The 26,904-nt window shown below is 41.1% G+C and overlaps 3 protein-coding genes across 3 annotated transcripts; all 3 read left to right on the top strand.

Moving 5' to 3' along the window:
• The first annotated feature begins 579 nt into the window (after nt 1–579).
• Nucleotides 580–1,644, top strand: LOC121541321 (transcription factor HES-7.1-like). The gene is made up of 3 exons (XM_041850302.1): nt 580–624; nt 922–1,017; nt 1,132–1,644. The coding sequence occupies exons 1-3, from the start codon at nt 580–582 to the stop codon at nt 1,642–1,644; spliced, it is 654 nt and encodes a 217-aa protein (XP_041706236.1).
• Nucleotides 1,645–4,381: 2,737 nt separating this feature from the next.
• LOC121541320 (transcription factor HES-7.1-like) lies at nt 4,382–5,447 on the top strand. The gene is made up of 3 exons (XM_041850301.1): nt 4,382–4,426; nt 4,724–4,819; nt 4,935–5,447. Exons 1-3 carry the CDS (start codon nt 4,382–4,384, stop codon nt 5,445–5,447), a joined length of 654 nt encoding a protein of 217 aa, XP_041706235.1.
• Nucleotides 5,448–8,078: 2,631 nt separating this feature from the next.
• LOC121541319 (transcription factor HES-7.1-like) lies at nt 8,079–9,147 on the top strand. The gene is made up of 3 exons (XM_041850299.1): nt 8,079–8,123; nt 8,422–8,517; nt 8,632–9,147. The coding sequence occupies exons 1-3, from the start codon at nt 8,079–8,081 to the stop codon at nt 9,145–9,147; spliced, it is 657 nt and encodes a 218-aa protein (XP_041706233.1).
• Nucleotides 9,148–26,904: the final 17,757 nt, after the last annotated feature.

Genomic DNA, 26,904 nt, shown 5'->3' with positions numbered 1-26,904 from the left:
GTGAGAAAGCGAGACAACGATCTGTGTCGAAATAATTTCAACCAACTGCTCTCTTCACTTTACTGGGTTACATTGGCCATCAGCCCGTTTCAATAGGCCTTCAGATTTTTACACCCCATTATATAATATAATGTATAATATAATATGTAATATAATATATAATAATATATCATATAATATGCCATTTAGCAGACACTTTTATCCAAAGCGACTTACAGTCATGCGTGCAAATGTTATGCTATGTATCATCCTTATGACTATGCTGACTTCTTCTATGAATTCACTTTGTACTCCATTTCTAACTTGTGAAGGCTACTCTACTGTATTTCAACAGTACAAGGCGCGTGCCGCGAAGCTCAGGTATTGGCTACCGATAGCGATGGGAGGAGTCCAAAGTTACCGCTTATTCCTATGGACTTAAAAGTCGTCCAGGGAAAGAAATGCCATATTGAGACTCTTCTTCAATGACTTAGCACAGAGAAATACAACTGTTGTTCTTGATTATTTACATCTGGACATTCTCTGACCTTTGGATAAATACGCTTTTTAAGGACAACAGCAGCTTGTTGGTTAACAAAGATGAAACCACTTGGGGGAACAGAGAACAGGAAAATTGACAGAAAGGTACGATTTGAACCTTTGAAATGATTATATTCATCAGTATGTATGTAATACATATTAGTCAATCAAAATCGATTTGGACTCAAACATGTAGGCCTATTTTGTTCTTAGCTTGTTGATTGAAAGTGGAATAATAATGTGTTCCTAAAATGTACCTATGCAACTAGTCCTACCATGTAAATATATTTAGGTTTTAGGAGCCCTTATTATAGTATAAAGCTAATGTTTTAGACACACTGGTTTACCAGAGACACTGGTCTAATCTCCCTGTGATGATCTCCTTTCATCTTTCTCTTGTAGCTTCTCAAGCATCAGGTGGAGAGACGTCGGAGAGAGAGAATGAACCACAGTCTGGAGAGCCTGAGAACACTACTGCTGCAGGGACCACTACATCAGGTATGAAGTTTACCTCTAACTTGACTCTGCTCTAAATGCAGCTCATACAGGTGTCAGCTCCTCTGAGAAGTGTAGCATGACTGTGCATTAATCTGCCCTCTCTCTCTCCAACAGGGTGTGACTCAGCATAGAGTGGAGAAAGCTGAGATCCTGGAACACACTGTTCTCTTTCTCCAGAACACTGGTGATGGGGACAGGAAGAAAGCTGAAGGTGGAGAACAGCAACATTCCTTCCAGGAAGGCTTCTCAGGCTGCCTGCAGAGAGCTGTACACTTCCTGGGGCACGAAGGGGAGGGGCTGCAGCTGGAGGCAGCACTGAACACTACTTTCTCTGCTCGTCTGAACAGCCATGCTTGTATGAGTACCGAAGTCCCGGCTAAAGCCCACTCTTCCAACTCTCTGCCCAGCACAATGTGCCACCAGTCCTCACACCTGATGAAGATACAGGAGTCCCACTACAGACAACAGCTTTGTGAAGTCTACAGGAGACATCTGTCTCATGCTCACAGAGCTCCACTCCGACATTGTGATCCCAACCCTCCCCAGCAGCCCCACAGACACTCTGCCAAAGAAGCCCAATCCCAGAACCTCCCAGCCAGCCAGTCTGTGTGGAGGCCTTGGCCCTGATCTGGCACAAGAGCCTGAATTGGGATATTGAACTGTAAAACAAATGTAATATCCTATGAACTGATAACCAGGATGCCACATCCTTTGCTGCTGAGGTTGCTATGGAGTTACTAATTTATGCAGTGTTGTGAACACGGACTCAGGGTTTCCATAGATTTGCATTGATATGACAATGTTGTACTGCAAAGCAAATATCAGTTCTAAATATCATTCAATTACTCTATACTTTAGTATTACAACATGTACTATGTATAACTTGTAGTACTCTGATATCTTATCTATTTTTGCACATTAATTTATTCTGGGACTTGTTCCTATGTTTTTCAAAGATATAGGCCAGTATATTGAAATACAAATAAAACACATTCCTTTAAAAACATTGTCTCAATGGTATCTTATTCAGTAATGGGTTGTCATCTGCTTATGTAATGGCACGTTCCAGCACGTTCCGAATCCAGTTAAAAGTATTGCAAAGTTATCATGGATTTGCATTTCATTGATAGTTGGCACCTGTGTGTTTGAGTCAAAGGTGCGTAGAGACCACGCGCTTTGACACCTCAAGATGTTAGGTCCGGGCAAGAACTTCAAAGTGCTCAGTGACAGCAGCCTTCAATCACACCTGAAATTCAAAGGAATATTTTAAGGGATTTTTATAACCCGAGAGGGTTCGGACTGCCGAAAACAAGGAGCTTCTCTTGACATTCTCACATATACAAAAAGTATGTCCTCGTCGACTCCTTTGGGTAACGGATCATTCATTCACAGTATGAAAAATGTATACACTCACTAACAGTAAGTCGCTCTGTATAAGAGCGTCTGCTAAATGACTAAAATGTAAAATGTAAAATGTAATTTGTTCAGAGGTTCATGGTACAATATTACATTTTTCTTAACAGATTATTTTTTCTTTCATAGGCCTATGGTATGCAGGCTTTATAACAAATTATTCCTAAACCAGCAGTGGGACAGCTTTGGTTTAAGGAGCGTTTACATATTTTGAACAATTTACTCTCAAATATCGAGACTAGCCTACAGTCTAAAAGCATCTTCCAACGTAATTAACATTAATTAATATTAGTAAGCCTATGCTAATAATATTTAACAAATGTGGTTCATCATCAGTACAACTACAATGTGTGCCTATTAAAAGTGGCAATCGAAAGTAATCTGAACAGATCCTATTAATTTAAGTCTGGGACAGAAGGCACATTTTTTAGAAAAGACAGATACTTATATCACCAAACTATTAGAAATGTTCTGTGATGAAACTTACAATTTCATCATTCAGCAAACGCTCTAGAGCGACATACAGTAGTGAGTGCAATTATTTTCATATTTGATCGTTCTTATCCCCCGTGGTAATTGAACCCACAATCCTGGTATTGCAATTACCATGCTCTACCAACTGAGCCACAATTACTTCCAAATATATTATTAAATCACACTACCTTCTTCAGACGTACCGTTTACAACATATGCTCAATATAGGCCCCATTTTTTATAATGAATAACCTGAAATAGTTCTATTGACATGCCAAGAAAATGAGGAGACCAAATTAATATATGGTCCCTGATGTGATACACTGGGAAATTGTCCTGAGCATTTTCCCTTGGGAAAAGGAGTAGGATAGACAACAGTTTGTTCTTTATTACCTGTTAGAATTTGTACATAATTAGGCAAAAGCTGCCACCGACTGTCTGGTGGAGCATTCCCAGGTTATCAGTTCTCACGCGCACATATTGACATGTGAATTGTTACTTAACATAAGCTAATATTATAATATAATTACATCTAAATAATATTATATATGTAATAGTCAATTGTATTAAAGCAATATTCATCCACTAAGAAGTCAGAAACGCGTGTTGGGTCTCTGCGTAAAATGCAGTGCCAATTGGAATGCGCAATACCTTTCGGCTGTGCGTGTGCCTGTCTGTGTTTGAGAGTCTGAGGTGTCACTTAACTCATTTGTAAATCCGTGTCACGCTGGAGACTGTTCGACTCTCGCCTACACCTCTCTTGTAATAATTACAATACGCGTGCCATTTGTTAGCGCTTTCATACACATGCCCACGGGTGTTACTGCGGATGTGATGGCTTGAACCGAAGCGCCATGAGGTCTTCTTTGATTTCCAAGTTGTTAAAACTCGGTACAGAGTGAGAAAGCAAGACAACGATCTGTGTCGAAATAATTTCAACCAACTGCTCTCTTCACTTCACTGGGTTACATTGGCCATCAGTCCGTTTCAATAGGCCTTCAGATTTTTACACCCCATTATATAATATAATGTATAATATAATATGTAATATAATATATAATAATATATAATATAATATGCCATTTAGCAGACACTTTTATCCAAAGCGACTTACAGTCATGCGTGCAAATGTTATGCTATGTATCATCCTTATGACTATGCTGACTTCTTCTATGAATTCACTTTGTACTCCATTTCTAACTTGTGAAGGATACTCTACTGTATTTCAACAGTACAAGGCGCGTGTCGCGAAGCTCAGGGATTGGCTACCGATGGCGATGGGAGGAGTCCAAAGTCACCGCTTATTCCTATGGACTTAAAAGTCGTCCAGGGAAAGAAATGCCATATTGAGACTCTTCTTCAATGACTTAGCACAGAGAAATACAACTGTTGTTCTTGATTATTTACATCTGGACATTCTCTGACCTCTGGATAAATACGCTTTTTAAGGACAACAGCAGCTTGTTGGTTAACAAAGATGAAACCACTTGGGGGAACAGAGAACAGGAAAATTGACAGAAAGGTACGATTTGAACCTTTGAAATGATTATATTCATCAGTATGTATGTAATACATATTAGTCAATCAAAATCGATTTGGACTCAAACATGTAGGCCTATTTTGTTCTTAGCTTGTTGATTGAAACTGGAATAATAATGTGTTCCTAAAATGTACCTATGCAACTAGTCCTACCATGTAAATATATTTAGGTTTTAGGAGCCCTTATTATAGTATAAAGTTAATGTTTTAGACACACTGGTTTACCAGAGACACTGGTCTGATCTCCCTGGTCTGATCTCCTTTAATCTTTCTCTTGTAGCTCCTCAAGCCTCAGGTGGAGAGACGTCGGAGAGAGAGAATGAACCACAGTCTGGAGAGCCTGAGAACACTACTGCTGCAGGGACCACTACATCAGGTATGAAGTTCACCTCTAACTTGACTCTGCTCTAAATGCAGCTCATACAGGTGTCAGCTCCTCTGAGAAGTGTAGCATGACTGTGCATTAATCTGCCCTCTCGGCTCTCCAACAGGGTGTGACTCAACGTAGAGTGGAGAAAGCTGAGATCCTGGAACACACTGTTCTCTTTCTCCAGAACACTGGTGATGGGGACAGGAAGAAAGCTGAAGGTGGAGAACAGCAACATTCCTTCCAGGAAGGCTTCTCAGGCTGCCTGCAGAGAGCTGTACACTTCCTGGGGCACGAAGGGGAGGGGCTGCAGCTGGAGGCAGCACTGAACACTACTTTCTCTGCTCATCTGAACAGCCATGCTTATATGAGCACCGAAGTCCCGGCTAAAGCACACTCTTCCAACTCTCTGCCCAGCACAATGTGCCACCAGTCCTCACACCTGATGAAGATACAGGAGTCCCACTACAGACAACAGCTTTGTGAAGTCTACAGGAGACATCTGTCTCATGCTCACAGAGCTCCACTCCGACATTGTGATCCCAACCCTCCCCAGCAGCCCCACAGACACTCTGCCAAAGAAGCCCAATCCCAGAACCTCCCAGCCAGCCAGTCTGTGTGGAGGCCTTGGCCCTGATCTTGCACAAGAGCCTGAATTGGGATATTGAACTGTAAAACAAATGTAATATCCTATGAACTGATAACCAGGATGCCACATCCTTTGCTGCTGAGGTTGCTATGGAGTTATTAATTTATACAGTGTTGTGAACACCGGATTTAGGGAGTCCATAGATTTGCACTGATATGACAATATTGTACAGCAAAGCAAATATCAATTCTAAATATTGTACAATTACTCTATACTTTAGTATTACAACATGTACTATGTATAACTTGTAGTACTCTGATATCTTATCTATTTTTGCACATTAATTTATTCTGGGACTTGTTCCTATGTTTTTCAAAGATATAGGCCTGTATGTTGAAATACAAATAAAACACATTCCTTTAAAAACATTGTCTCAATGGTATCTTATTCAGTAATATATGAAAGTATCACATTTGTTTTTGGTAATGGTGATCATCTGCTTTCTCAGCCAAATATTCAAAAATGCAGTGACTTATTTAGCATTCATCTTACTCAATGTTTATTGGCACGTTCCGATGCCAGTTAAAAGTATTGCAAAGTTCTCAAAGATTTGCATTTCATTGATTGCTGGCACGTGTGTATTTGAGTCAAAGCTGCGTAGAGACCACGCGCTTTGACACCTCAAGATGTTAGGTCCGGGCAATAACATCAAAGTGCTCAGTGACAGCGACCTTCAATCACACCTGAAATTCAAAGGAAGATTTTTAGGGCCTTTTTATAACCCGAGAGGGTTCGGACTGCCGAAAACAAGGAGTTTCTCTTGACATTCTCACATATACAAAAATTATGTCCCGTAGACTCCTTGGGGTATTGGAACGGATCATTCATTCACAGTAAGTTGTTCAGAGGTTCATAGTACAATATTACATTTTTCTTAACATATTTTTTTTTCTTTCATAGGCCAATGGTATGCAGGCTTTATAACAAATTATTCCTAAACCAGCAGTGGGACAATCTTGGTTTAAGGAGCTTTTACATATATTGAACAATTTACTCTCAAATATCGAGACTAGCCTACAGTCTAAAAGCAACTTCCAACGTAATTAACATTCATTAATATTAGTAAGCCTAAGCTAATAAAATGTACAAATGTGGTTAATCATCAGTACAATTACAATGTGTGCCTATTAAAAGTAATTTGACCAGATCCTATTAATTAAATCTGGGACATTTTTTAGACAGTGTAGCTATTAATTTCACCAAATTATTCGGTTATTAGAAATGTTCTGTGATGGAAATTACATTTTACTTTTTTAGTCATTTAGCCGACGCTCTTATCCAGAGCGATTTACAGTAGTGATTGTATACATCTTCATATTTTATCGTACTGGTCCGTCATGGGAATCGGATCAACAACCCTTGCATTGCAATTGCCATGCTCTATCAACTGAGCCAAACGCGACCACAACTTCTTCCAAAAAATATTATTAATTCACACTAACTTCATCAGACGAAGTACAGTTTACAGCATGTGACTCAATATAGGCCCCATTTTTTATAACAATTAACCTGAAATAGTTCTGTTGACATGCCAAGAAAATGAGGAGACCAAATTCATCCATGGTCCCTGATGTGATACACTGGGAAATTGTCCTGAGCATTTTCCCTTGGGAAAAGGAGTAGGATAGACAACAGTTTGTTCTTTATTACCTGTTAGAATTTGTACATAATTAGGCAAAAGCTGCCACCGACTGTCTAGTGGAGCATTCCCAGGTTATCAGTTCTCACGCGCACATATTGACATGTGAATTGTTACTTAACATAGGCTAATATTATAATATAATTACATCTAAATAATATGATCTATGTAATAGTCAATTGTATTAAAGCAATATTCATCCACTAACATGTCAGAAACGCGTGTTGGGTCTGTGCGTAAAATGCTGTGCCAATTGGAATGCGCAATACCTTTCGGCTGTGCGTGTGCCTGTCTGTGTTTGAGAGTCTGAGGTGTCACTTAACTCATTTGTAAATCCGTGTCACGCTGGAGACTGTTCGACTCTCGCCTACACCTCTCTTGTAATAATTACAATACGCGTGCCATTTGTTAGCGCTTTCATACACATGCCCACGGGTGTTACTGCGGATGTGATGGCTTGAACCGAAGCGCCATGAGGTCTTCTTTGATTTCCAAGTTGTTAATACTGGGTACAGAGTGAGAAAGCAAGACAACGATCTGTGTCGAAATAATTTCAACCAACTGCTCTTTTCACTTCACTGGGTTACATTGGCCATCAGTCCGTTTCAATAGGCCTTCAGATTTGTACACCCCATTATGCTATGTATCATCCTTATGACTATGCTGACTTCTTCTATGAATTCACTTTGTACTCCATTTCTAACTTGTGAAGGATACTCTACTGTATTTCAACAGTACAAGGCGCGTGTCGCGAAGCTCAGGGATTGGCTACCGATGGCGATGGGAGGAGTCCAAAGTCACCGCTTATTCCTATGGACTTAAAAGTCGTCCAGAGACAAAAATGCCATATTGAGACTCTTCTTCAATGACGTAGCACAGAGAAATACTACTGTTGTTCTTGATTATTTACATCTGGACATTCTCTGACCTCTGGATAAATACGCTTTTTAAGGACAACAGCAGCTTGTTGGTTAACAAAGATGAAACCACTTGGGGGAACAGAGAACAGGAAAATTGACAGAAAGGTAAGATTTGAACCTTTGAAATGATTATATTCATCAGTATGTATGTAATACATATTAGTCAATCAAAATCGATTTGGACTCAAACATGTAGGCCTATTTTGTTCTTAGGTTGTTGATTGAAACTGGAATAATAATGTGTTCCTAAAATGTACCTATGCAACTAGTCCTACCATGTAAATATATTTAGGTTTTAGGAGCCCTTATTATAGTATAAAGTGAGTGTTTTAGACACACTGGTTTACCAGAGACACTGGTCTGATCTCCCTGGTCTGATCTCCTTAAAATATTTCTCTTGTAGCTCCTCAAGCATCAGGTGGAGAGACGTCGGAGAGAGAGAATGAACCACAGTCTGGAGAGCCTGAGAACACTACTGCTGCAGGGACCACTACATCAGGTATGAAGTTCACCTCTAACTTGACTCTGCTCTAAATGCAGCTCATACAGGTGTCAGCTCCTCTGAGAAGTGTAGCATGACTGTGCATTAATCTGCCCTCTCTCTCTCCAACAGGGTGTGACTCAGCGTAGAGTGGAGAAAGCTGAGATCCTGGAACACACTGTTCTCTTTCTCCAGAACACTGGTGATGGGGACAGGAAGAAAGCTGAAAGTGGAGAACAGCAACATTCCTTCCAGGAAGGCTTCTCAGGCTGCCTGCAGAGAGCTGCACGCTTCCTGGGGCACGAAGGGGAGGGGCTGCAGCTGGAGGCAGCACTGAACACTACTTTCTCTGCTCGTCTGAACAGCCATGCTTGTATGAGCACCGAAGTCCCGTCTAAAAAAGCTAACACTTCCAACTCTCTGTCAGGCACAATGTGCCACCAGTCCTCACACCTGATGAAGATACAGGAGTCCCATTACAGACAGCAGCTTTGTGAAGTCTACAGGAGACATCTGTCTCATGCTCACAGAGCTCCACTCCGACATGGAGATCCCAACCCTCCCCAGCAGCCCCACAGACACTCTGCCAAAGATGCCCAATCCCAGAACCTCCCAGCCAGCCAGACTGTGTGGAGGCCTTGGCCCTGATCTAGCACAAGAGCCTGAATTGGGATACTGAATTGTAAAATAACTCTAATATCCTATTAACTGATAACCAGGATGCCATATCCTTTGATGCTTAGGTTGCTATGGAGTCATTAATTTATGCAGTGTTGTGAATGCTGGACTCAGGGATTCCATAGATGTGCATTGATATGACAATGTTGTACTGCAAAGCAATTGTACATTCTGTAAATATTAGACAATTACTGTGACTTCACCATCACAACATGTAATGTGTATAAGTTGTATTATTCTGTCATATTTATCCAGCCTATTTTGTACATTCATTTATTCTAAGATGTTTTTCCTATGTTATTACGAAATAAAAAACATTCCTTGATTAAATATTTACCTGTATATCAGTTTGTTTTATTGATGTTCAACAGAAAAATACAAGGTAGTATAGGCCTTTAAAAACCTGAGCACAAAATGCACATTAAAGCAATTATCTTGTTATGAACATTATCTTTATATGGTCACATATGTTGAACCAGGAAGTCCAGTGTCAGAACGAAAGGCTTAACTTAGTCTCATTAAGTTGTGTTGATTTGCCTCCGATGCTTTCACAGTTAAATTCAGTCATACTCTCCATGAAGTCTGGCACTCCACGTCGATAAGATATTGTAACATTTTAGGCAATTTTAAGTTGCAGCTTAGGTCCCTGGAGTTGCTGTCAAATGGCACGCGTCCACAAACGTTAGGTGTTTTATTGCCACGCGTTCTGACATTTATTTGGCAGTTGTGAGAAAAATCAAAAGGTAAATTCAAAGCGTTCAGGGCCCAGACGCTTCTTATTTCGCACCTACGCCAATAGGTGACAGGGTCATTTGCAAGCTCATGTAACGCAGAGTCGCGGATCTGTCCCCATCATGTTCCCAAGACAATAAAACAACTACAGGTAATGAAGGATCCATTTGGCCTTCTTATTTGTTGTCTGTCTAGGGATGTTTTAACTTGTTTTGTACAGTAGGGGCAATCTCACATTGAGTTATAGGTAACTGGTCCCATGGTACACAGGTGACCAGCAAGTGTTAGCACAGGTAAAAAAATAAATATATAATAATAAAAAATATCTGTAAATTCTGTGGACGCGTCGCGTCATGAACTGCACTTAACCTGTGACAGTTGTTTATCAGAGCGTACATGTGATATTTAGTAGGCTACAGTGTCTTATTTGAAAAGTTGAATGTTTCTGTGGAAAAGTTGTCAATAAATTGTTTGCCGGCTTTTTCTGCTCTCAGCTTATTGTTATAGGTGCGCGCAAATATTTGGGTGGGTAGGCCTGTAATGTCATTGGTAGCCTATAGCCTAGCTCTAGAGCTAACCTTAAAAATCGATTAGCCTACTACTGATTTAGACGACATGGGAACAGATGGCAATAGTAACGTCGCCAAATCGCACATAGCACACTTGTGACATGAAGGTGAGAAGTGTCTCTGGATTTTCTTTGATGTCCCCCTCCACACTGCTGTAGACTAGAGCTAACAGGTGGTTGAGCCAAGGGTGAGTTTTGCATCGTTTCCGTTTTCAAGTCAACACCTTTTTCAGTCGGAATTTTGACCAGAAGGTGACCTCAATAAATCATGCTTTCGCACCTGAGATTCGTGTTCCCATGGAAATGCGGTTTTGATATCTGGAAAAAGGCCACTGCCATGTAGGTGAGTAAAAGTCGCGTTGGCGCCTGCTTTTCAACCCTGTTAGAAATGCAATTGGCAACTTTTGCAGAGAAAAATTCCACCTATGAACTTGACTATGGACCATGGATATAGGCCTAAATGGTTTCATAACATGAAAGTGTTTATTTACTAGCTTTTTTTATTTAAATGAATAATACATTTTCACAAAAATATAATTGCATTCACAACTAAATTGTCTTCAAAATGCTTACCCAAGCTGAGCTCATTGTGTAGAGATTGCTTTGGAGTCTGTGAGAGCTGGTATGTCTACAGCCTCTTCTGAGTACCCAGATAAATAATCAATTTCATTGCATTCACATCTTTAATTGTAAATGACCAGATAGAGGAAAAGCCCACTTGTGACACCAGTGTAGTGAATTCAGCGGGTAGCCCAAACGGGATTCGAACCTGTGACTGTCAGTCCAGTAGCACCCCCATGCCTCTACAGTGCCGTCAGAAAGTATTCACACCCCTTGACTTTTTCCACATTTTGTTGTGTTACAGCCTGAATTTAAAATGGATTAAATTGAGATTTTGTGTCACTGGCCTACACACAAAACCCCATAATGTCAAAGTGGAATGATGTTTTTAGACATTTTTACAAATGAATGAAACAATAACAACAAAGCGATTCCCCGCCCCTGTTTCGGTAAACAGCTGAAGGATGGGGCTGGAGTAATGGAACCACTCTCAAATTCATAGACAGAGCTATAGATGCAAGGAATGATCAACCATGATATGAAATGTATAATTTTAATCATGTTTTGAGACTATATAGTGTTTGTTTACATTTACTTTACAAACATTGGAGTAAAACAATATTATATTTTGAGTTCTTATGTGGTACAACAGTTGAACTAAGCTCATGAGGCAATTCTAAGTTATATTTTTCAAGAATCAATGGGCATATAGTTAAGTTAAAAGTCAAGAAATGGATGTAGGAACTGCAGATTGTCCCTTTAAATCAAATACAATTTCAACACGGTTGGTCATTCTACGGTTGGTCATTATGTCGGGGAGAATTTGAGACAAAAGATCTAAAGGAATATATTATTAAACAGACTTTCCGTGGGTCTGTTGTAGACCCACTCCCTCCCTGCTTACCTCATGTCCAAATAAAAGTCATATGCATTTTGGTCAGCAACAGACACATATTTGAAAAGTCTGTTTAATAGGACGTTCCTTTACACATTTTGTTTCATATTCCCCCTGTCATAATCACCGTCCTGCCCACCGGCACAGTACATTGAAATAGCATTTTATTTAACTTCTGGCTTCCCGCGGACTGTTTTTGTGCAACCCAATACAATAAGGAGCAACGCTAGTGTATTAAATACACCCGCGTTGCTAAAAGCAGCTATGATCCCACCATTCTATGTGCTGGCGTTCGTTTGTTATATACATTATTAGATGCGAATGTCAAGCGAATATCGAACTTCAAGACAACTACACAGCGGTAATTTTGTTCATAAATTAGCATCCCATGGGGACAACACACTGGCTGTTTGCCTAAATGAACACATGGGGGAGACAAAACTCCACAAGGATCAGAAAAGCATTCTATCTTTGAGTTTATTTTCTTCAATAATGTGCATAGGTTGAATGAGCCTGTATGTATGGCTGCGTTTACACTGGCAGCCCAATTCTGATCTTTTGCCCAATTACTGGCAAACGAGCTGATCTGATTGGTCAGAAGACCAATTTGTGAAAAAAGATCAGAATTGAGCTGCATGTGTAAACGTAGCAATAGGCTGGCATTTCATAGTGGTTTCAGCTCAGTCCAGAGCCTCAGGCCAAACTGCTTAATTGGTGGTAAACACATTGTAATCCCCAGCCAAAGATGTCAACATCCCAGGCCATGACCCTGTTAGCCTGAGAGCTCTTTAACCCATTAACAGTCAGTTAGAGGTGGGCAGCTCTGTGAGAAAGGTGAGGTCACTTTTAATACCGATTCCGTGTCGGGTCATAGAGCCTACATGTTGATAGGTGATTGTGCTGTGCTCTGCAGTATGACGTTGTTTATGTGATATGAGCCATTGACATCATCACACTTTGTACAGTAACCTCTTTGCTTTATAAGCTTGAAGAATCACATTTTAAGGAAACAATTCTTGTGAAATAAGGGTTTAAACAAAATGTTTTAGTGAAAATGACTGAAGTTAGTAATTGTGTTAAATGTCAGTTGTATCTGGTATTGGAAGGAGGCTGGACTCTCTGGCACTCTTTTCTACTGCTTTGAGTTTTGTTATGAATGGCGTGTATCTCACACGTGTCAACAGCTTGACACCATGTCTCCCTTTGTGCTCCGATGCACTGCAGCACAACAGAGTCTGTTTGGATAGAAGAGGGTTCCCCCCTGCTCTATAACAGAGGAAAGGGTACCTGTCCCCCCTCTCTCTGGTTTTCTTTCTCATGCTAATGCTATGCTGGACCTGGGGCACCATCTGCCCTCCCTGAGGGCTGGGGTCCCAATCACACCAGACGGGCCCTCTTTGTTGCTGTGAGTCCAGGCAGAACACTGAGGTCCACGCGCTTCCCTTCCTGTTGCCCAACAGACTAGAGCAGAGCTGCTCCTCCATTAGGGGCGCGAGCCTGGAGCCTGACCTGCCTGCAGGTAATTTTACCTCGTGACTGAGACAGGGGGGCGCTCTGAAACTGAAGAGAGGACAGCCAACTCGCGTGCCCCTGTTCTAAGGGCAACAGTTTCCCTTTCATTCACCTCTTTGCTTTATGAGCTTGTAGTGCAGAGCCGTGCAGGAGCAATTCACCGTCTGTCCTCATCCATTTGATGTGAAGTAGCATAGTAGCTACTAGGAAACACTGTAGTGTCATCTTGCTGTAACACTGGAGTGTCATCTTGCTGCAGAGCACTAAGTGCTCAGCATTGTTGAAATAATCTTTTTTGTATGTTTCATAGATAAATCATGTTAGTACTATCATTTGAATTCATCAGCTGTAATTATCTATTCTATCACTATATCGTAGCTATGTTCAGTGTCCTGTAAACCCTATGGCTTGCTGCTGCTTTGACTGGTCAAAATGAGATATATGTTTCTATTATGGTAATGTTCTCTAAGGAGTCACTCAAAGGAGACATTCAAAGCTTTGGGGGCCAATTTGTCCAAATCAATTTATTTCAATGATTACCAACACTTTCCCCATCTCCTCTATTTCCTGTTCTCTCATTGGTGTGTATCGTTGGCATCTCTCTCTTCCATTTCCTGTTTGTGTGTCTCCTCCTCTTGTCCCGTCTCTGTGAGGGCAGTGCTCCAGCAGGTGCGGCAGAGAGAGAGAGAGAGAGAGAGCGTCTCTGAGAGAGAGATAGAGTGAGAGAGTGCGTCTCTAGGAGAGAGAGAGAGAGAGAGAGCATCTCTGAGAGAGAGAGAGAGAGAGAGAGAGAGAGAGAGAGAAAGAGAGAGAGAGAGCATCTCTGAGAGAGAGAGAGAGCGTCTCTGAGAGAGAGAGAGAGAGAGAGAGAGAGAGAGAGAGAAGAGAGAGAGAGAGAGAGAGAGAGAGCATCTCTGAGAGAGAGAGAGAGCGTCTCTGGAGAGAGAGAGAGAGAGAGAGAGAGAGAGAGAGAGCGTCTCTGAGAGAGAGAGAGAGCGTCTCTGAGAGAGAGAGAGAGCGTCTCTGAGAGAGAGAGAGAGAGAGAGAGAGAGAGAGAGAGCTCTGAGAGAGAGAGAGAGAGAGAGAGAGAGAGAGAGAGAGAGAGAGAGAGAGAGAGAGAGAGGTCCCAGCTGGCAACACTAATCACCCCACTGTTGATCAGCCTCTGATTGGAGACGTTGGTCACACTCTGTCACTGTCTCACTTTGAACTTCCTCAAGCTTATGTGCTGTGTTATGAGTCCTCTTGTTTTTGCTGATTGGAAAAAAGAGATTTGAACGTGTTAACACAAAATCTGCACAACATTAGACGCAATCTTTTGTTTTTCTGTATACTATTCTGTTGGATTGTGCTTGAGAGACAATTATGATCAAATATAAATATATTATGTTAGAATAAATTATAATGAATTATGACAGATCATGACCAATCTAGATGGTGTGTGTTGTCATAGGGAGCTCCTGTGTACTGGTTTAAGCAGGCCTCCAGACCAGACTGAACCAGTGAACTTTTAGGTAAGTGAACTTGTTATTGTGCCCATGCACAGCTCCATGGCGAGCAGATTATGCATTGCCGTTGGGTCTGAAAGCATTGCCATCTTCATTTGCAAAGCTCCCATTGAATAAGTTGCTGCTGGCTGCATTGAGAGTTAGTTATTGAACTGGCTTACCCTAGGGAAACAAGGCAGCTTCAGTGACAGCACACAATAGGCCAGCTGTCAGGGGGAGGGGCTTGCTCAGGCCAGATCCGTCATGGATAGGGCCTTGGTGTCGGGCCCTGTTTGCTGATAGGTGCGCCCTATGAATTTATGCACCTCTATGCTAGCAGGCACACCACAGGCTGATTAATATTGACACAAGGCTTGATTGAGGGCAGGCAAGTGAGCAGGGTGGTGAAGGGGTGCAGCTGGGTACATTCAACACATAAATGAAGGCTTGAGAAAAGAGGCAGGGAGGAGCATCTTATAGTGTAGTATTTAATTCTTAGGTTTAGTCTTCAACTCAGCAGGGTTTGTAATATGAGGATACACATCTGGAAATGAATGTGTCTTCTCTCATAGTTACTGCCTCTAGAGATATATATGGTACTGTTTGCTGATGTAATGAAATAATGGGATAGGCCTATATATTGGCAACCTATCTCCAAAGTATATTACATTTTCAGAGTAGAAAATTAAACACAGCAAAAAAGAAAAAATAAATATCACACTTATTTAACAGATTATTCATACTTGCATGCTCTTCAGTAGAATGTATTTTTGTTATTTTATTATAATAATTTTTTGACCCCCTGTTTCTCCCCAATTTCTTGATATCCAATTGTGAACTTGTCTCAACTCCCCAACGGGCTCAGGAGAGGCGAAGGTCGAGTCATGCGTCCTCCGAAACATGACCCACCAAACCGCACTTCTTAACACCCGCCCGCTTAACCTGGAAGCCAGCTGCACCAATGTGTCAGCGGAAACACAGTTCAACTGACGACCGAAGTCAGCCTGCAGGCGCCCGGCCCACCACAAGGAGTCGCTAGAGCGCGATGAGCCAAGTAAAGCCCCCGGCCAAACCCTCCCCTAACCCGGACGGCACTGGGCCAATTGTGTACCGCCCTATGGGACTCCCGGTGGGTTGTGACACAGCCTGGGATCGAAACCGGGTCTGTAGTGATGTCTCAAGCACTGCGATGCAGTGCCTTAGGCCGCTGCGCCACTCGGGAGGCCCAGTAGTCTTTTGACTTAGTTTGATTTCAGTTGTTGAATATGTAAACTATGGACGCTATAATGATAGTGGTGCAGTCAAATACTTGGTCATACATCTACTTAAGCAGTCCGATTGTGGCAAATGTGCTCAATAGTCTTTTGACAGAGATAATAGTTGTTAGTTGGCCTAAATTACTGTCTACTTTGTTTTTGCTGTCACAATGCCAGACAAATCCTAAACATCTGTTCAACATGTATGAAGAGGGTCTCTCTAAACAGTCATTCTGCAGCTGGATTATTAAAAGCTGGATGTTTTCAACCGTCTTATTTGAATCAGTTTGGTGGGTATCACATTTTTAGATATCAGATGTACAAGAGAGCAGATCAAGAAGCTGTTCGTGTTTTCTGTTAGAGATGGATGTCCAATCACATCCTTGTCAGAGGGGATTTCAGTTTGTAGTTCTTCTCATAATGCCACATATGGTGTTGACGTGACATAGTGCTCTCTCTCTCTCTCACACAAACACACACACGCACTCACACACAGATACATACACACCCCTCCCCCTGGGTCCCAAGTGACCACTGAACAACACCACCACCCCTACTTTACATTCAAAGGTGTGTCTCATAGCCACCCTCTGAACAGTACTTGAGATCTCCTTGTTGAACGAACCATATTGCAGTAGGATATGCAACTACCTACCACACCAGTGATCCATTTCTAATACATTGTGTGGTACTAGGCTTGACTGATGTCTGCTCTGGCTGATGAAGTAGACTTTGTTTGTTACTGATAACACGCTCTACGATCAAAGCTGCCTGTTTAGACTTTGAAAAGGCAATATGCACTAGAATCCTGTCTGCTTATGTCACCAAAGGCTTTTCAATAAATATTCCCCTTGAATAGAATTACATGAAATGAAAAGGTCCCCATTGTTTTATGAAAAACATTGTCTCAGTCTAAAGCTGGATTTACACTCAATTCAGCTTGCAGGGTGGATTATGATGTTGATGATAGCTCAGAGTTATGGCTTGAGTATTTCCTTCGCAAGGAGAGGGACCAGGGTACATTAAATTGGGGGGAAATCTTCTGGTGTGAGTCCCCAGGGCCTGGAGCAGAGGGCAGCAGGACAGCTCTGTTGACTCTGGTAATGTTGGGCTGGCTGAATTATTCGGGCATCACAGCGGGCAGCCCTGTGAAGAGCAGCTGCTTTCTCCACCACTAAACTCCAGGACCATGCAGGAGAAGCTCATCCCTCTCCTAGTCTCTAGGCCGCATTGTAGGGATACGTAGAGTAGTAGAGGACCAGTGTAGTTATGTGGTGTTTTTCGAAACCTAGTGATGAAGAAGAAGATGCAAGGGTCCAGGTTTCTCTGCTCCTCTACAGCAAAACAGTTGATACATAATGTGATGTGTGATAACAGAACATACAGTGAGGGAAAAAAGTATTTGATCCTCTGCTGATTTTGTACGTTTGCCCACTGACAAAGAAATGCTCAGTCTATAATTTTAATGGTAGGTTTATTTGAACAGTGAGAGACAGAATAACAACTAAAAAATCCAGAAAAACGCATGTCAAAAATGTTATAAATTGATTTGCATTTTAATGAGGGAAATAAGTATTTGACCCCTCTGCAAAACATGACTTAGTACTTGGTGGCAAAGCCCTTGTTGGCAATCACAGAGGTCAGTTTCTTGTAGTTGGCCACCAGGTTTGCCCTGGTCTTGTTTCACCCCCAAAATTATTTTGCATCTTCAAAGTGGTAGGCATGTTGTGTAAATCAAATTATACAAACCCCCAAAAAATCCATTTTAATTCCAGGTTGTAAGGCAACAAAATAGGAAAAATGGCAAGTGGGGTGAATACATTCGCTAGCCACTGTAGAGAAGCTCAGCCTAAAACCCCAAAGAGCAAGCGATGCAGATGTAGAAGCACAAAGTGACAAAAATCTTATCATGAAGTATCAGGTTCTCTATTGAAGATATCATGTATTCCTTTCAATTGGTGCTTTTGTACCTTAATGTGGGTGTGTACAGATAGAAAGAATATTACATAGAGTTTATGGATAATTTAGGTATCACAGTGCCTTCAGAAATTATTCACACCCCTTAACCTTTCCACATTTTGTTGTGTTACAGCCTGAATTGAAAATGGATTAAATTGAGATTTTGTGTCACTGGCCTACACACAAAACCCCATAATGTCAAAGTGGAATAATGTTTTTAGAAATGTTTTTGAAATGAATAAAAAATGAAAAGCTGAAATGTCTTGAGTCAATGTTATGGCAAGCCTAAATAAGTTCAGGAGTAAAACTTAGCTTAACAAGTCACATAAAACGTTGCATGGACTTACTCTGTGTGCAATAATAGCGTGTAACATGGATTTTTTAAATGACTACCTCATCTCTGTACCCCACACAATTATCTGTAAGGTCCATCAGTCGAGCAGTGAATTTCAAACACAGATTCAACCACAAAGACCAGGGAGGTTTTCCAATGCCTCGCAAAGAAGGGCACCTATTGGTAGACGGGTAAAAAAAAAGCAGACATTGAATATCCCTTTGAGCATGGTGAAGTTATTAATTACACTTTGGATGGTGTATCAATACACCCAGTCACTACAAAGATACAGGCGTCCTTCTTAACTCAGTTGCCGAAGAGGAAGGAAACTGCTCAGGGATTTCACAAAAGGGCCAATGGTAAGTTTAAAACAGTTACAGAGTTTAATGGCTGTAATAGGAGGAAACTTAGGATGGATCAGCTACATTGTAATTACTCCACACTAATAACCTAAATGACAGAGTGAAAAGAAGGAAGCCTGTACAGAATAAAGATATAAAGATATCCTGTTTGCAACTAGGCACTAAATTAATACTGCAAAAAATGTGACAAAGCAATTAACTTTTTGTCCTGAATTCAAAGTGTTATGTTTGGGTCAAATCCAATACAACACATTACTGAGTACCACTCTCCATATTTTCAAGCATAGTGGTGGCTGCATCATGCTATGGGTATGCTTGTAATCATTAAGGATTGGGGAGTTTTTCCGTTTTTTTCAAAACACAAGGCCAAATATACACTGGAGTTGCTAATAAAGATGACATGAAATGTTCCTGAGTGGCCTAGTTACAGTTTTGACTTAAATTGTCTTGAAAATCTATGGCAAGACTAGATAATGGCTGTCTAGCAATGATCAACAACCAAATTGACAGAGCGTGAATAATTTTTTAAAATAATAATGTGCAAATATTGAACAATCCAGGTGTGCAAAGCTCTTAGGGGCTTACCTAGAAAGACTCACAGCTGTAATCACTGCCAAAGGTGATTCTAATATATATTGACTCAAGGGTGTGACTACTTATGTAAATTAGATATTTATGTGGTTAATTTTCAATAAATTAGCAAACATTTCTAAAAACATGTTTTCACTGTCATTATGTGGTATCGTGTGCAGATGGGTGAGAAAAACAATACATTTATTCCATTTTGAATTCAGGCTGTAACACAACAAAATGTGGAATAAGTCAAGGGTTATGAACACTTTCTGAAGGCATTGAGTGTCTGACCTCATTTGATGCTTCATGTGTAATCTCTTCCATACCCATACACACTGACAGAGGATATTTTGACCAGCTAGTGACCATGGCTGCAGCATGGGTATCAGTCACATGTGAGTGTGACATCGCCTGTTACTGTAGATGGGTAAACCCAGACCACAGTTTGGTGATTTCATCTGTAGTGTTAAAACACAGTGTTAAAGCTTTAAAGACAAACCACTCAAATGTTATCCCCCATAATCCACTGTATAGACTATAGACTGATGGCTCCAGCCCTGACTGCCACTGACCACAGCCCTCAGACCAGCTGCCCTATATAGTATGTGGTCCTCTGTAGCTCAATTGGTAGAGCATGGCGCTTGTAACGCCAGGGTAGTGGGTTCGATCCCCGGGACCACCCATACGTAAAAATGTATGCACACATGACTGTAAGTCCCTTTGGATAAAAGCGTCTGCTAAATGGCAAATTATTATTATTATTCTAGATATAGCATACATATAGTATAGAGTAGATTGTATATAGAGTATGTCCATTATTGATATAGTCAATACTATTTATATTTAGTTATTATAGTAATTTTGTTATAGTTATTATATTGTATTTTCTACATAAATTAGATAGATCCAAACATTTCACATTCAATCTTTCTCCCACCCCACCCCACCAACCACCTCCCCTCTCAGATCTGTGCTTCAGTCAGCCTTATATTTGGGTGAGTGGAGAAGTACGGTTATCAGTTATGTCTTCCGAGCGCCTCTATGATTGACTCCTAAATGGATGTGAGATGGAGCTGGATGTCATATTACTGTCACCAAACCACCCATTTACTCATCCTGGGTTAGACCACTGAAACATTGATTTTTACGCCACATTCTCTCAGAGAATTGAGTCAAATCACACCGTGTAATGTATGATTTTTCCTGTCTCACTCAATTGACCATATAATTGCCAGGGCCCAGTCTTTCCAAAAGTTAACTATCCTGACTTTTCTTTCCGGCTATCGGATAGGATTAAATGCATAAAATAGAATGAATAGAACTGGAATCCCCATTCAAGTCAATGATTTGTCCGTTCTATGCAATCTATTTCTACACCTTTAATCCTATCCGATAGGAGAAATCCAAATAGATAACTTTTGAAAAACTGGGCCCAGGCTATCATTATGTTCTACCTCATTAGACATATTTTAGACTGAACCAAAATAAGTTGATTTACCACATTGAGATGTTTAATTAAGCAATAAGGCCAGAGGGGGTGTGGTATAGGGCCAATATACCACTGCTAAGGGCTGTTCTTAGGTAAGGCGCAACACGGAGTGCCTGGATACAGCCCTTAGCCGTGGTATATTGGCCATATACTACAAACCCCCGAGGTGACTTATTGCTATTATAAACTGGCTACCAACGTAATTAGAGCAGTAAAAATTATTGTTTTGTCATACCCGTGGTATACAGTCTGATACCATGGCTGGTCAGCCAATAAGCATTCAGGGCTCGAACCACCCAGTTTATAATTATAAATACTGTATATGTTGGTTTCCTGACTTCTACACATCACACTTCCATATAGGTTTAATAGGCTGCGTTTACACAGGCAGCCCAATTCTGATTATTTCTTCCACTAATTGGTCTTTTGACCAATCACATCAATTATTTTCATGTCAGATCTTTTTCAGAGCTGTTCTGATTGGTGAAAAGACCAATTAGTGGAAGAAATATCAGAATTTGGCTGCCTGTGTAAACACAGCCATACAGCCTCTGGCATGGATCCTATGAGGAAGAGGGGAGTGAACCAACCCTGTATTATCTGTGTAAAGCATTCCACTGAGAGCTAAAGGATGATCAAGGGTTACAGTGATATCTAACCGACCCATCTATCTAACCGGCCATGGCAGAAACACAAAGCTCCACTCCACCTAAAGATAGAAAGAGTCTTTATTATGTGAGGAAACGAGTCCCCCCGCCCATTCAAATACCACCTGTCACCCTCTCATGCAAATACCTGGCTTCACCAGTCCTTCCCCCTCCTCTCCCATTCCCTGCGGCCATGCAAATCAGGCAGGTTTAGCATTTAGGAGGGGCCTGCCCTGTGCAGGGGAGGGTCTCAGACAATAGCCTTCCTCCACCCCATGTTGGGCTGGGCTGACAGGCTGGGGTAATGTTTGTAATCATATCAGTTTGAAGACACGCACCTGCAAGTGTGTAAGACTATGATTTGTACCACGTGCGTAGTACATTCAAAGTTAAAATAATATGTTCTGCAATACTAACATAGGTCTGGCTGTCAAAACCTTGACCCTTTTATCACACATCTGGGTATTACGTTTGTGTAATAATGATCATGTCTATATCTGAAATGGTTCAATTTTAAGTCTGAAAGTGTGAGAATGAAATACAGTGTGTGCTGACTCCACTAGGCAGAGGGCACAGGCAGTAGATTATCCTACCCATTAAGCTGTAGATAGTAGTAGCCTGCAATGCATTAAACCCACTATGCTCTTCATTAATTGTACTTCCCATCATTCTCCTTTCCTGTAGAGGCGATAAGGAGGTTAGACACTTGGGACCTGATGATCTGCTGGCCTGCACTATTACCCCATTACAATCTACTGCTACAAAATTCTTCATCATGGAACATACAGCCCTTAGCTGTGGTATATTGGCCATATCCATATTATATTATTATTATTATATCCACAAACCCTAGAGGTGCCTTATTGCTATTATAAACTGGTTACCAACGTAATTAGAGCAATAAAAATAAAAATAAATTCATACCCGTGGTATACGGTCTGATATACCACGGCTGTCAGCCAATCAGCATTCAGGGCTTGAACCACCCAGTTTATAATATAATATAATATACTACACTACAGAGTATTATGTATTATGTAGTAATGTTGAAAAAACAACCACAGCTTATTATTGAACAATTCAATAACAGATTCATAGTGTAGCCTAAATATCACAATCATATTTTCATTGCTTTTTAGAATACTGTGATAGTATTTTGTCCCAGTAAGGTTAATAATCCAGAGTGATTGCGTTTTACATAACATAAGCAGGCTTTGTTAGCAGGGCTCCTCTTCCAGAATAACTGGGGAAATCCTTGAGTACCCCGCAGCGATGGTTGATATTTTCACACACAAAATCGCAGAGCAGAGCAGGCTTTTCCCTGGACAGCTAAATATAGGCCCCATTGGATCAGTGGGAGGCTAGTGCCTGGGGTAGAGGCAGTGGGAGTACAGTTCTGTACCACAGCAGTGCCGTGCTTTCCACCAGCAGCACTATATACCCAACATGCTAATTACAATTATTGCGCATATAATCGTCACTGCATTACCCCTGTAACACCTATTTAATAGTCTTATCACAGTACAGGCTCTTGTATTTGGCAGCGGTGCAGTGCTTCCTCAGCATCTACTACACTGCACTACACTAGACTATACTACACTATACTACACTACACTACACTATACTACACTGTACTACACTAGACTATACTACACTACACTACACTATACTACACTGCACTACACTAAACTACAATATACTACACCAAACTACACTATACAATACGACACTAAACTACACTATACTATACTACATTATACTACACCAAACTACACTATACAATACGACACTAAACTACACTATACTACACTACACTACATCACACTATAATATACTATACTACACTATACTACAATATACTGCACTATACTACACTATACTACACTGTACTACACTATATTACACTATACTACAATATACTACACTATACTACACTATACAACACTATACTACACTATACTAACCTACACTAACCTACACTAACCTACACTAACCTACACTATACTACACTATACTACACTATACTACACTATACTAAACTACAATATACTACACTAAACTACATTATACTACACTACACTATACTGCACTATAATACACAACACTATATTAAACGACACTATACTACACTATACTACACTGCACTACACTACACTGAACTACACTACACTATACTACACTATACTACACTATACTACACTATACTACACTATACTACACTGCACTGCACCGCACTACGCCGAACTACACTATACTACATTATACTACACTTTACTACACTTTACTACACTATACTACACTATACTACACTATACTATACTATACTACAATATACTACAATATACTTCACTATACTACAATATACTACAATATACTACAATATACTACACGATACTACACTATACTACACTATACTACACTATACTACACTATACTACAATATACTACACTATACAACACTATACTACACTATACTAAACTGCACTATACTACACTATACTATACTACACTGTACTGCACTACACTACACTACACTATACTAGACTAGCCTAGACTAGACTAGACTAGACTCTTAGAAAAAAGGGGGTTCCAAAAGGTTTCTTCGGCTGTCCCCATAGGAGAACCCTTCTTAGTTCCAGGTATATCCCTTTTTGGTTCCAGGTAAAACTCTTTTGAGTTCCATGTAGAATCCTCTGTGGAAAGGGTTTTAAATGGAACCAAAAGGGTTCTACCTGGAACCAAAAAGGGTTCTTCAAAGGGTTATCCTATGGGGACAGCCGAATAACCCTTTTAGGTTCTAGATAGCACCTTTTGTATTCTGAGAGTGTACACTACACTACACTACACTACACTACACTACACTACACTATAATACAACCCTTCTAATGCTAATATGCCTGCCTGGTGAGCAGAGGCAGCAGAGGGGTTACCATGACAACCTGTGGTTTTAGGTATGGCTAGATTCAGGGTTGGGTAGGTTACCTAGCAGTTAAGAGCGTTGGGCCAGTAACTCAAAGATTGCTGGTTTGAATCCCTGAGCCGACGAAGTGAAAAATCTGCCAATGTGCCTCTGAGCAAGGCACTTAACCCTAATTGCTCTGGATCAGAGCGTCTGCTAAATGACTCAAATTTAAAAATTGTACTTTCTACATGTAATCCGTTACCTGTCCAAAATTGTAACGTAATCTGGTTACTTTTGGATTACTTTCCCTTTAAGAGGTATTAAGAGAAGACAAAAAGGATCCATCAAACGCATTTGGTGTGTCATCATAGTGGTCTCTGATTGGTGGTCATCATTTGGTGTGTCATCATAGTGGTCTCTGATTGGTGGTCATCATTTGGTGTGTCATCATAGTGGTCTCTGATTGGTGGTCATCATTTGGTGTGTCATCATAGTGGTCTCTGTCTTGTGGTCAGACTCGCTCAGGCTGAACAAACTTAAACTTGCGCCTTTTTTCAATGCTGAATTAAATGTAATTGAGAAAACAATCCATCCTGAATTTAAAATTAATCCAAGAAGTATTAATCTAGTTTGGGTGAGTAGTAGAGAGAACGTACAGCATGAGGGCCAGGTTAGGTTGTCTCTTCACATCCTCCAGATGTTCAGGTCACTTTGCTGTTGGTGGTGTTATGAGCCCCATGATGAACCCTGTTCCAGACTAGTGTTGTTAGAGCAGTGGGCTTCTCCTCTGACTCCTCCTCTAACATGGACTGTCACATGGTGGTGACCTAGCGACCCCCTCACTCAGTGTTGTCATGATGTTATCCCTCATGCACTATAGCCTGTTGACTGTGGTTTGAGCTGTTGGCAGTGTTCTGGCACTTGGTTTGAGGTGGAGGTGGTATTTTGGCTGTGATGTGAAGTATGCACTCACTAACTGTAAGTCGCTCTGGATAAGAGCGTCTGCTAAATGACTAAAATGTAAATGTAAATGTAAGTACTTTTGGCTGTTGTGCTCTCGCTGTGGGCTTGGATGTGGGGCAGCTGATGTAGTTTTGGCTGCTGTGTGGCTGCTGTGGATTTGGCAGTGGTTTCTTTACTTTAGGCAGTGGAGGTTGTGGAGGCTGCTGACAGAGAATGCCCTGGTGACTCGTAGATCTTTGTAGAGCCGGTCAATTCCAGAGAGCTAGCTAGTGCTCATTACTTAATGTCACCACAGAGGGAGATTAGCTCACTGCTCTGTCTCATAGAGGATATTTATAGGTTTCATTACATAAACCTGATAAGCAGCACGGTTATGCAGATAATTCATCCCCCTGATAATGTCTGCAGCAGGCTGACCTCTAACCTGTCAGCTCCATGACCACAGCTTTCACCACTCACCTTCACCAGACGCTGTGTCTCTATTAGATGAGAATATTACATCTCAATGGATAGGGCCTAATTAATACCTCATAGCATTCATGTGGCAGAATCAGGGATCAGGGCTGTATTGGAATCATTTAGTCATAATGGAAAATCAGTTGGGTTATAGTCCCAGTCGGTATTAGATAGAACGTCGCAGCCCTGCCCGCCGGTTGGGAAAATAACCTGTGGTTACCTAGGTTACCCCATTGGCTCACAACAAAAATGTGACCTTTTTCAAACGCAATTTTCTTGTTGTCTGCTTGTTTTAGTCAATTACAAAACTATATTTAAGAAAACTACAACATGTCTAAAGATTACTTTTCAACATTGCCTGCTCCCGAGCGTTCTCATTACTTAGGAAAACGTAATATTGTAGGGCTTCCCTCCTGCCTCTTTTCATGACGGTGGTACTTCCGCCTGGTACGGCAACTGCACCACCCGCAACCGCAGAGCTCTCCAGAGGGTGGTGCGGTCTGCCCAACACATCACCAGGGGCACACTGCCTGCCCTCCAGGACACCTACAGCACCCGATGTCACAGGAAGGCCAAAAAGATAATCAAGGACATCAACCACCCGAGCCACGGCCTGTTCACCCCGCTATCATCCAGAAGGCAAGGTCAGTACAGGGTGCATCAAAGCTGGGGCCGAGAGACTGAAAAACAGCTTCTATCTCAAGGCCATCAGACTGTTAAATAGCCATCACTAGCCGGCTACCACCCGGTTACTCAACCATGCACCATAGAGGCTGCTGCCCTATGGCCATACTGTAGACATGGAATCACTGGTCACTTTAATAATGGAACACTGGTCACTTTAATAATGGAACACTACTCACTTTAATAATTGAACACTAGTCACTTTATTAATGGAACACTGGTCACTTTAATAATGGAACACTAGTCACTTTAATAATGGTACACTGGTCACTTTAATAATGGAACACTGATCACTTTAATAATGGAAAACTGGTCACTTTAATAATGGAACACTAGTCACTTTAATA

Source organism: Coregonus clupeaformis, chromosome 27, assembly GCF_020615455.1.
Source record: "Coregonus clupeaformis isolate EN_2021a chromosome 27, ASM2061545v1, whole genome shotgun sequence".
NCBI classification, from domain to species: domain Eukaryota; kingdom Metazoa; phylum Chordata; class Actinopteri; order Salmoniformes; family Salmonidae; genus Coregonus; species Coregonus clupeaformis.
The sequence above is the reverse complement of the archived record's forward strand: the minus strand, read 5'-3'. Positions and strand labels throughout refer to the sequence as shown.